At 35.3% G+C, this 12,435-nt stretch overlaps 1 protein-coding gene and 1 long non-coding RNA gene across 3 annotated transcripts; both read right to left on the bottom strand.

Annotated features, from left to right (window-relative positions):
- Positions 1-4,100: 4,100 nt before the first annotated feature.
- On the bottom strand, positions 4,101-7,583 carry LOC109588155 (uncharacterized). Its single transcript, XM_020004337.1, has 6 exons — positions 6,559-7,583; positions 6,446-6,505; positions 6,029-6,399; positions 5,741-5,980; positions 5,622-5,676; positions 4,101-5,192 (listed from the first exon to the last, which is right to left on the bottom strand). The coding sequence occupies exons 1-6, from the start codon at positions 7,394-7,396 to the stop codon at positions 4,309-4,311; spliced, it is 2,448 nt and encodes an 815-aa protein (XP_019859896.1). The 5' UTR covers positions 7,397-7,583; the 3' UTR covers positions 4,101-4,308.
- Positions 7,584-9,865: 2,282 nt separating this feature from the next.
- LOC109588154 (uncharacterized) lies at positions 9,866-11,690 on the bottom strand. 2 transcript variants are annotated; one of them, XR_002187986.1, is made up of 4 exons: positions 11,253-11,690; positions 10,786-10,848; positions 10,204-10,694; positions 9,866-10,154 (listed from the first exon to the last, which is right to left on the bottom strand). It is a non-coding gene; the product is annotated as an uncharacterized LOC109588154 (long non-coding RNA). The 2 variants fall into 2 exon arrangements; XR_002187985.1 differs by having other exon boundaries at positions 10,204-10,848.
- Positions 11,691-12,435: the final 745 nt, after the last annotated feature.

Genomic DNA, 12,435 nt, shown 5'->3' with positions numbered 1-12,435 from the left:
TAGGTAGATGTGAGTGAGTTGACAGAGTTTAGTACCTCTAGCCTACCATATTTCTGCTCCAGCCCTTCTCAAAGTTAGCAGACCTGAAGTTTGAAGGCTCATAAGTCGCTACCAAATAAGAGTTAAGAAATTCTACACATATTAATGAAATAGATGGTAAAGATCTACTGGAAAATGGTGTTATCTTTGTCGAAAGTGTCAGCACAATTGCAGTATTTTAAAATCAGTTTTCCTTGCTTTGTAAGCTTCTTCTCCCCGGCAATGCTCTTTAAACATTATTAGACGATAAAGAAAGACTTTTGCCAGCTGTAGAGAAAGATCTATAAGCCTAGAGTATGAAATTTTAAAGTTATGTATTTTTAAAAAGACATTAAAAACGGACAGAATGAATGACAGACAACCAAACTACCTAATACCCGCCTACGCGGCGAGTCCAAAAATTGTCACTGAAGATCTGTATGTTGTTTTGGCCATCATGGAGTTGGCGGCTAGCATCATAAATACTGATGCTAGCATAGATATCTATGCTATGCTACCATGATGCTACTAATCAGTCAGGTCCGTGGTCATTAACGAGGAGTCCGTACTTTAGTGTTTTCGGGTCCCTTGGTCGGGTCCATAAATTAGTTTGTATCGGGTCCGTCGCTCGGTCCGTAAATTAGTCTTTTCGGGTCCGTTGGTCAGGTCCGGTCCGCTTTTTAGAGACAACCTTCATGGTTAGGTAGGAGTTCATAACCAGGCATAGCAGAATTAAAAATAGTTATTATCCTTTAAATGAATTTACAATTTTATTTACTGTCTTAATAAAAATGTTTCTGTTTCATTCTTCACATTATCATTATCTCCTAAAGCCTCACTACAGGGCTTCTCTTCCACCAGGCATCAAGTACTGCTGCTAGACAGGAACTATTGTCATGGTCTTTTTTAACTAGCTCATCTTCATCTAAATCTACTTCAAGACATAATCTTATCATACGCCATTGTGATTCCAATGGTTTTAGAAACTTGACCACTTGATTCATTTTAAGAGCAGCATCAAGAACAGCATCTAAAGATAGATCATTATAGAATAAGATATTGATTGTTTACCAGAATCAGTAGATGATGAACAATAAGATGCTGCAGTAGTTCCTAATTTTATAACATTAAGTGTATAATGTACATCAGTTAGTGGTCACTGGATCAGTTATTAATATGTCATTACCTGATGATTGAGTGGTTTCTAAACTAGTAGCAGCTGTTGTTGTCCCATGAGAAACTATAATAACAATTATTACAACAATATCTATATACCTCCTCTTTACCAGTGACAGATGGTTGCTCAGAACCTTCAGTACATTCAGATGCTGTATCTAGATATGAAAATCATTATTACCCGAGACCGCGTAGGCGTTGGTCGTTACCCGAGACCGCGTAGGCGTTGGTCGAGGGTAAAGCAGTCGTCCTGTCTGTGTGTTCGCTTTGACCTTCACTTTTGAGCTGACACTGCTTTCTTGTCTTGTCCTAGAGAGTCTTATAATCAACACTGGCTCTAGAAAAAGTTATTCTCCGTCTTGGGAATCCTTGATTTGTCTTTTCCGTGGTAAAAGAAGCTGGCAAAGTCGCCAAACGTAGTCGGCTCTCCTGCAGCTCTTTCGTAGTGAAAGCAAAAGAGCAACAGGGCAGATAAAACAATAAAGCAAAGCCTCATCTTTCATTAATATGAGAGGAATTGCTCAAATCTTCTTCGTTTTAAAGATATGATAGCCCAAACTTTCATACCTTGTGAGTTTAGACGAGGCTCTCTTCTCCCGAGGTAGCGGCCAGAGTCTTTTAACATTAGGAACTAGATAGCAGTTTGTATGCAACAAATAGAGCCTAACAAATGTATGCTAAACTGTTTAAAAGTCGAGAAAAACTAAAGCTTTCTTCACCACTTAGGGCCATGTGCCACCATTTACTGTGTGTGCGGGTGGAGCATGGCTTGATTGAGCCACACCTTCATTGCAGCCACACCTTTAGATTGCTGCAGCTAGCAGCAGTGCAGTAAATATGCTGGAGCTCTTTGTCTAAAAAAAACAAAAAATTCTCTGTCTGTCTCAAAACATTCACTAAGTTTTAATAAATCTTACTTTCACTTCTTTTCTTGTAGTCCTTAAAGAAGATAGGATAACGTACTTTATCCTCAATGTTAGAGACTTTACCAACACTTATAACATTACGCTTCATCAGTAGTAGCGTAAACTCAATCCTATTCTTGTTAGAGACACTGTGGTTCTTGAGGTGAACGGCAGAGGTATAGACCTTAGCACTGCTGAAGTCCCTATCGCTCATGTTGCCATAGTAATCAGCAACAGTGAGGCAGAGATCAACTTTAGGGAATCGTGTATTAAAATCAACACTCCGGTCAGCAAAAGGTTTCAATCTCCTAGTATCACCCCAGCCTGACCTCTCCAAGACTCCGATTGTGAATGCAATGGCAACTGGATAGGAACCACATTTCTTTAACAAAATGTCGTCGTACACTTCATTTAAAGGTATTTCAGGAGGGATGGGGTCTTGATTTGCTAATACGGACACAGCAAGACGGTATCTATTCAACTGGTACTCTCCTAATTGATCTCCTAAATCATTAATACGTTTAGGGAGGTCATTCTTAACACGTGCCAATGCTTCAGTCACTTTTACATCAACTTTAACAACATTCTTGATAAAGACCTTGAGTTTAGCTAATTCCTTCCATTCCAGTCCATTCAGTATAGTGTGGAGGTAAGTAACAGCAACCTCTAATGATGATCCCTTCTGTGTTGTGTGGGCGTTGAACAGGTCCCAGAATCTATGAGATGGCTCTTGAGAAGGATTAGGAGGTAGCTTGATGTTAACGATAGCTAGTAGCTTCTCATATTCCTCAATAATAAAGAGAGGGAGAGAACAAGACAGAGAAACAACAATCTCTTAAGCAGAAGACACTCGAGAAGACATTTTATGCACATAGGCCATGTTCCACTATACAGAGGTTCATTTATATGCTACCTAATGGCCTTATGGCCAGGACAACAGCAACTGTATATCATAGAGAGGTGTCTGCTAATTAAGAGTTTGTTTTAGAGAGTTTGACTGTGTAATAAGAACATTCAAACAGTTTGGGGAACATTGTCTTATGACCAACAACTATTAAAAACAATTATTATTAAATACTATTATCACTATTATTAGTACAATGTGATACTATTAACAGATACACTCCTTATAACAGACACACCTCCTCCTCTACTCCAGCAGACACTATTGACTAGTGACTGTATGTAATATACAGTATATGAACATTAGTCCATTAGTATCAGCTAATGATTGATCAGTTAATGTGTGTCTCATTATAATGTGGAGGAGGTGACATTATGTTAAACATTAATTGATTTAGTTAGGACTAACATACAATGAATGAGGTCCAATACTGTATCATTGATAATGTGTACGAATAATTGAAATTTAGGAACAAGGGGTCTGGTACTAATTACTGAAGTAGACCCCCTGGGGATTATAATTCAATACTTCAGTTACTCACTGATCATTAGGTGATCATTAGTGACAATATACTAACTACCAGTTACTTTATATTAATAACATAATGAGTCAATTACATAATAGTACAACATATATTCATTACTAGTGATATTATTATTAACAATATATTAATTAACTGGAATTAAGTTAATATTGCATCCTACATGTATTAAGCAACTTTAAAACTTCATAAATTTTCTAAAAAATCAAATTTTGATTGAAACCAGCTCAAACTTTTTACACAACATAAGTGCATGTAAATGCATCAGAAAAAAATCATACAAATGAAAAATTTTCTGCTTTTAATTTTTGGCAAAATTTGCACTGATGATAAGACCATGTACTGTAACACACACACACACACTGTATCTGTTGATTACTAAAATGATTGTAACCTACTCTTGCTACTAGTAAATGATGTGTACTAAGGAATTTACTACAATGATTATAGCCACTCATGTACATGTACATGTTATTAAGGTACATAAGGTTGCCTGGCCTTAAGAGATAGGTACTCAAGAACATTTACATTTTTCTTTCTTTTATTTTGTCCTGCATTGTAAGCAATTGCTTTGATACAATCAACAATAAGCAAAACAACAATAATAATAAGAATAATCATATATGCTAAAGTTTAAGTTTTCACACAGGCAAAAATAATTTCACAAACTTAAAATTAATCTAACTAGGCCTGCAGCAAAAAAATTGCAAAGCTTAAGTTTTCACACAAAGTTAAATTCACAAACTAATCAAAACAACTGTTCACTACTCTGCTGATTTCAAAGCAGTTGCATGAAGCTTATTTATTTGATAATGAACATATGTAGCAGCTGAATGAGATGCAAAATCCTTCCAACTTCTGAATTTATCCTTGTTCCCATCAGCCCAGTCAGCAACAGCTTTAATGACAATAGCTTCTGCTTTCTGTTCAGCAGCAGCTTTGAATATTGCAGCTCCTTCCATTTCACCAGCCAAAGTATCAGGACATCCATCTCGTAATAGATTTTTAAATTTGAGATCATTAATCTTTCCAGGAAAAGAAGCAATGTCACCACACTGAACTTCAACCTTTTCGGCATTTTCATCACTGGAATGCTTCATTTCGAACCCATAAGAGTTCGCAAATAATGAAAAAAGACTTCGTCCAACTGGAAGTTGTGGATGTTCATTTTTACGAGACTTGATACTACCTTCTTGCAAACTGAAGTTATATATGTTATAGATAACTTCAGAAACAATAACATCACCAAGCTGTACTTGCTGTGGGTCCATTCCATAACAGATTCCAACTGCAATTATATATTTTGGCTTAAATATCTTCATTATCTTATTTGTGACTGCAAAAGCATCAAAACCACCTTGTTGACCTTTACTATCTGCACTTTTTCCAACCACAACTGACTGCTTCCCATACTTTCCAATGTAAACCCAAGTACACTCATGTACAAATGCTTGCAAAATTTTATTCCGACCATCTAACGGCTTCAGATAGCCCAGCACTCCTCTTAGCTCTATTTCAGTGGCAGTCATCAGCAGAAAATCAATATCTTTAACAAGATCATCAGTGTAATCACTGTCAAACTTCAAATTTTTCATTTCTGGAAATAAATCAGAAGGTGGGGTTGGAACAGGTCGAATTGGAGTAAGATCTATATAAAATAAATATGTTATGCTCCAATAAACAACACGAAATATAAATAAGCATAAGTTTAGTCTCACTACACTTTTCATTGAAGAAAAAGTTATTTTGCACTCTTTTATTTTGCAAAACAAATTAATTCTTATTAAAATACATGATAGTTGTTAAAGGCATTTCCTTTAACAAATTAAGGCTCATGAGGATTGCAAGGTATCTTAATTGGCCTAAAGATGCTGCCAAATCATTATGATAAATCTTAAACAATAGCATGCATATTATATAATACACATACTTATATGATACTAGATCAGAATCATTGTAAATGTAAGGATAATAATTATGTAATGAAGCAAAATTTTGTTGCAATTGTATTTTTTAAATTTCATTTTCTTGTGTAATTAAAACTGAGTCACAGTAAACATTTCAGAATATGGTATACCTTGTTGCTGAGTTTTGATCTCTCCACCAGCTTCACAACTATCTGAGGCAGCTTCCTATTTTTTTATTTTAGAGTCACAAAAGTATACATTATTACAAATTTAAACAGCAATTACTTACATATAAAATAGCATTATCAATGATAATTCGTTGAACTCCAAGTAATTGTAATGCATGAGGCTCAGCACGAATAGCATCTACATCCCAGACAGGTATAGTACATACAAATGATAGTGAGCTGTGGTGTAGAGCTTTTAGCAGTGCTATAAACATTGAGTGACTTTTAAAAGCTTTAGTGATGTAGTCTTGAAATTTTGCTAGGTATGTCTCAGATGAATTCCAAGACACAACAACAGTCATCTAAATAATTAATAATATCATGTACTGTAGCATGTTAAATGAAAATACCTCCACATGATGCTCAATTAGTATGTTGTGATCTATAATTGCTGCAGCAGCAAAGTCCTTGGCGAGTACTACACTATAGAAGTTATCTCTCTCTTTAGTTAGCTGGTCAATGTTTGGCTTTGACTCTTTGAGGTCAAGCTTTTTCATCATAAATTCTAGTAAAGAAAAATTTGAAAAAAAACAATATCGCTGAAGAAATTTTGCCAAAGATGTTGCATCTGAAACTGCATCAACTTCATTCTTCACCACTTTATCTTCTAGACAGCTCTTAACTTCATCCAGAGACTTTGTTTTCAGAGCTTCACTTGCAACAAACATCAGTGAGAAATTAAAATTATCTATCAGTTTGGTATACCTCTCCTTGATTGGTGCTATACAGGCACTGAAAACAGGGTTTATACATAAATTTTATTTTACTTGTGAAACTAGCTGGTTTAGTCTTGGGAACTGTCTCATGACTAGTGCTTGAAAAGAAACCTAATAACAATTATCTGAATGGTCATGTTTGCATGCAAACAGCACTGTCTCACCTTTACACCTCTCTTTGTACTTTTGAAAAAATATGGGGAACTTTATTCCATCCTCAATACTGGATACATCACCAACCTTTATAATATTCTGCTGCAGTAGGAGTATTGTAAAACTAACTGGATTATGACCACTGACATTCCTATGATTGAGATGAACGGCAGAGGTGTAGACCTTAGCACTGCTGAAGTCCCTCTCGCTCATGTTACCATAGTAATCAGCAACTGTCAGGCAGAGATCAACTTCAGGATAAGCTGCATTAAGATCAAAATTTGGTGATGCAAATCGTTTCAATATCTTAGTACGTCCCCAGCCAGACCTCTCCAGTACTGCTATAGTGAATGCAACGGCATGTGAGCATGAACCCAATTTATTCTTCAATGATACAAAACATTCAAGAAAATCGGCTTCATTAGAAGAGGCAAATTTCTCGAGTACAACTTGGACTGCCAAAAGATACCTATTAAGTTGGTATCCATCGAACTGAACTCCCAAAGACCTAAGAGCGTTGTAAACAACATGCTCAAATTTCTCGAAACGCTTCAGCTCCTCGTTCAAGCTGTCATCGATCTGCACCGTTTTATCAAGTAAGACCGGATTCTCCAAGTCATCCAGTTCTTCCCATCCAAGACCAGTCAAAATAGCATGTGCGTATGCTACCGCTTCTGCTTCTGACTTTTTCGATTTATGCTCTTGCAATACTTTTTTAAACCTCGTAGCTGAATCTAGGACTTGTGGATCTAATTTGATACCAACAACATCTAATAACGTCTGGTAGGCTTCCACAAAGTAAGGAGGTAAAGAACGAGAGAGGCGATCTTTCACTTCATCAAAAGACATATTTAACTTCAAGCCGGCACAGGACAAAAGAAAAGCCAAGTGTAATCCGTCCACTGATTTTATTTATAGACTTCCAACTCGCCCGCGCCGCGATTAGTCTCGCCACGCCCCTTGCCGAGACTAGAGTCCGCGATGAATATTATTGAGATCAAACTATTACTATTACCAGGCCCGTAGCCAGGGGGGGTTCGGGGGGGGTTCGGACGAACCCCCTGTTGTAGCTGCAAAATTTTTTTAGATTAGCTCCTGTCATGAAGAACAGCACTGTAAAAGCAGGATTAGCATTTTGGCAACAGCGAGAAGCACAGATAGCCATTTTAGATGAGTCAGCACATGGCTGAGATGCGTAAATTAAGACCACGCCTACCAACCACGCCCATTTTCGTCAAAATTTTCGCTGCGCGCTCCGCGCGCAGCAATTTCCGAACCCCCTATTTTAAGTTCCTGGCTACGGCCCTGATTACATGTATTACATATGCACAAACTATTATTGCAGACTATTATTTAGTTATTAACCTCCAGTAGGTAATTTATTTATGAATCTGCAAAGAAAAACTTTCAAAGATACATAAAACAACTAAAATTTATTAAGTCAAATAAAACCGGGCCACCGGCAGCAGCTGCTAAAAATCAGTCACAATGAGCTGGTACCACATACACACACAACAAAACAGCTGATCTTCAAGTTAATTACGAGAAACCAATGGCAGATCTAAGGGGGAATTATGGCCCGGGGACATGCCTTAAAACATCAGAATAGGCTCGTATTCTATCATTACATATTGATGCACACTGCCATTTATTTATACAGCACTTGAAGGAAGACCATGTGTCATTATGTAAACCAGGCTTTAGTCTTCATAATATTGACTTTCCTAATTCTGTCATGTTTTGCACATCAATATCTATGATGTTCCTATAATACTCTAATATCTATGATTTGACCCATAAATGGTTGACCACACCCCATAATTACCCCACCCATTAATGATTGCCCCAAAAAATTAAATCCTAGATCCACCCCTGCAAGAAACTGATATGACAAAATTCAATGTCAACATTAATTGCGCTCATGAAATGGGAGAATTGCTGCATTAATGTAATTATACTGTACCTACTCAGGGGTAGCTAGGCTTCAGAAGTTTGTTAATAAGATCCTCCTTCTTCATAGTTCCTCCTTCATATTTTTTGTACCATTGATAATTAAAATTGCATGGTCTTTATTAATTTTTAGTAACAGCTGTTGTTGACGAACTACCAGTAGTCTAACAATTATTATACCCTGTGTCTCATATTGTAAGTAACAGTAGTAGGAACATTCAAACAGTTTAGAGAACTTTGTCTTACGACTTGCTACTATTAAAATTATTACTATAGACAGATACTATAATCAAATCAAATACTATTACCGTAGGGCGCATTTTTTTCGAGAGCCATAAATTTCACGGATTTCGCAATTTTTTAAAGATTCGCAAAAATTACTTTCACGAAAATCAAATTAATACGATACAAGATGGCAGACGGCATAAATTCGTGAAAATTAAATCTGCGAAATTTATAGCCCTCGAAAAAAAAGGCGCCCTACGGTATCAGAAATAATAAATACATTAGGTAGTAATTATTATTTCTGCTATAATCAATTATCAAATACTATTATCAATACTAGATCTATAACCACTATTATTACTATTAACAGATACACTCCTTATAACAGACACTTCTACTCCAGCAGACACTATTGACTAGTGTGTCATATGTAATGTGTGCTGTTCCAGTGAAGATGACATAACTAGCACAGACTATTCATTCTGTATCATCGATAATGTAAAAAATTAATGTATGTAATTGGACATGACAGTAAACTTTAATGGGACAGTAAAAAAGGACAGAATTAGACCCCTGGAATTATATAATCATAATTAGTTACTCACTGATCATTCATTATGTAGGCTAAGGCTATGCTAGCAATGTTTTATCATACAGTCAGGAAGATTGAGTAATTATGAGCATTTAATAAGGAATCCTTACCTTTGCTTTAATAACAAGTGTATACATTGTTGTAGCTGTTGGTTGATTACATTAGTCATTAGTATCAACTAATGATTGATCAGTTAATGTGGGTCTCATTATAATGTGGAGGAGGTGACATTATGTTAAACATTAATTTATTTAGTTATGACTAAAATATAATGAATGAGGTCCAATACTGTATCACTGATAATGTGTAACATAACTTACCTACAAAATGCAAACTGGATTCATTATGCAGGTGGTGGTCAAGGCCAGTGTATATGATACAGCTATTGACTACTGAGTAAATGAACAATATGATAATTCCTATTCATAACATTCAGTGTATAATGTACACCAGTGATTGAATCATTTATTAATATGTAATTACCGTTGAGTAGTTTCTAGACTAGTAGCAGCAGGTATAATTATTATTAAAAATAATAATTATACCTGCTGCTACTAGTCTACCTCTGTCTCTGCCAAGTTTCATTCTGATTGCTAGAACTTTGAGTAGTGCATTTGCCAATTGAATTTGGGATAGTCAAATGTCGCCATGTACCTCCCCATTAGTCCAGTGATAAATGGCTGCTCAATACTTTGAGTATTAATTTTTAGTAGCAGGTGTTGTTGACAAACTATTACCAAAGATAACAGCATATCTAGGCCTCCCCATTACCAGATACCATAGATAGTTGCTCAATACTTTTGGGTATTAATCTTTATAGTAGCAGCTGTTGTTAAAAAACTATAATAATAATAATAACAGATAATGATAAGTGGTAGTACATTAAAACCTTTCTCTAAGAGGGTCGACACCTATGGGCAGCCCACTGTCCTTTATATGGAAATCTCCTTAAATTGGAGGAATCAGGCTAAAATGCACCATTTTCTTTATTGACTAGTGACTGTATGTAATATACAGTATATGAACATTAGCCCATTAGTATCAGCTAATGATTGATCAGTTAATGTGTGTCTCATTATAAAGTGGAGGAGGTGACATTATGTTAAACATTAATTGATTTAGTGAGGACTAACATACAATGAATGAGGTCCAATATTGATAGTAGTTCCTATTTATAACATCAAGTATATAATGTACATTAGTGACTGAATCATTTATTAATAGATGATTGGTCTTCATTAGTCGTTGTTGTTGACGAACTACCAGCAGTTACTATAAAACTAACAATTATTATAATATATCCTGTGTCTCATTGAAGATATGATAACATTACTAGTGACAGTAGTGGGAGGAGTCAAACAGTTTGGGAACGTCAAACAACTATTAAAAACAATTATTATTAAATACTATTATCACTATTATTAGTACAATGTGATACTATTAACAGATACACTCCTTATAACAGACACACCTCCTCCTCTACTCCAGCAGACACAATTGAGTAGTGTACCATATATGTACTGTGTGTCTCTTCCTATGGAGGAGATGACATACTTACTGTATGATACTAAATGATCTACAAATAATGGTAATTTGGTATGACAGTAAACTTCAAAGGGTCTGGTACAAAAGAATGGGAGAGGATTATAATTAGTCATACACAGATCAAAAAGTTTATGCTAATTAATTTTTATTATTAACGAAAGTTAGAATTAGGACAAAGTTAGGGCAGTTATGAGCATTTTATGAAGGATTCATACTATTCAATCCATATTACAAAGACGACATGTGATTATCAAGGTGTATATGCACCTTGTTGTCACTATTGGTTGGTTACTAGTAGATGATTAATAATGATAATTAATGGTGTAATGATGTACATTATAACATTAAGTGTATGTACATCGGTGACTGAATCATTCATTAATATGTCATTACCTGCAGATTGGTCCTAGTAGCAGCTGTGTTGAGGAACTACCAGCAGTTACTATAAAACTAACAATTATTATAATATATCCTGTGTCTCATTGAAGATAATGATAACATTACTAGTGACAGTAGTGGGAGGAGTCAAACAGTTTGGGAACGACAAACAACTATTAAAAACAATTATTATTAAATACTATTATCACTATTATTAGTACAATGTGATACTATTAACAGATACACTCCTTATAACAGACACCTCCTCCTCTACTCCAGCAGACACTATTGACTAGTGACTGTATGTAATATACAGTATATGAACATTAGTCCATTAGTATCAGCTAATGATTGATCAGTTAATGTGTGTCTCATTATAATGTGGAGGAGGTGACATTATGTTAAACATTAATTGATTTAGTGAGGACTAACATACAATGAATGAGGTCCAATACTGTATCATTGATAATGGGTATAAATAATTGAAATTTAGGAACAAGGGGTCTGGTACTAATTACTGAAGTAGACCCCCAGGGGATTATAATTTGAACTTCATAAAATTTGTAAAAAAATTCAATTTTTATTGAAACCAGCTCAAACTTTTTACACAACATAAGTACATGTATATGCATCAGAAAAAAAATCATAAAAATGAAAAATTCTCTGCTTTCAATTTTTGGCAAAATTTACATAAGACCATGTACTGTAACACACACACACACACACACACACACTCCCCAGTATGAGATGATGATGAGTCTATTATCCAGTCTATTGCTACTAATAGTTGATCCAGTTATTGTGTGTGATTCATGTTGTGTTAAAGTGTCTATTAATGGCTTGTACTAGCTGCCACTTCAATGAATGAAGCAGTTGGTTTTTGAGTGAGTCCATGGTATAGTGTAAGATAGTGTTGGTGGTGGCTCATTCTCTTGTATTGTATTTACTGTTTTCTAATTACTGACTGATAGTACTTACATGTAATGTATTTCATTATTAATAATGGTAACACACCCACACTGTATCTAAGGATAAACAACATATTTTTCCATTAATAATTAATTGGAATATTTTCCGATTTTTTGCCGTACTCTTACTACCAGTAAATGATGTGTAATGCTGTGCTAAGGAATCTACTATACAATGATTACCCACTCATGTACATGTACATTGTACTGATATCACTGACTCTCTCCTT

This window comes from Amphimedon queenslandica, unplaced genomic scaffold (genome assembly GCF_000090795.2).
Source record: "Amphimedon queenslandica unplaced genomic scaffold, v1.1 AMPQUscaffold_12264, whole genome shotgun sequence".
NCBI classification, from domain to species: domain Eukaryota; kingdom Metazoa; phylum Porifera; class Demospongiae; order Haplosclerida; family Niphatidae; genus Amphimedon; species Amphimedon queenslandica.
The sequence above is the reverse complement of the archived record's forward strand: the minus strand, read 5'-3'. Positions and strand labels throughout refer to the sequence as shown.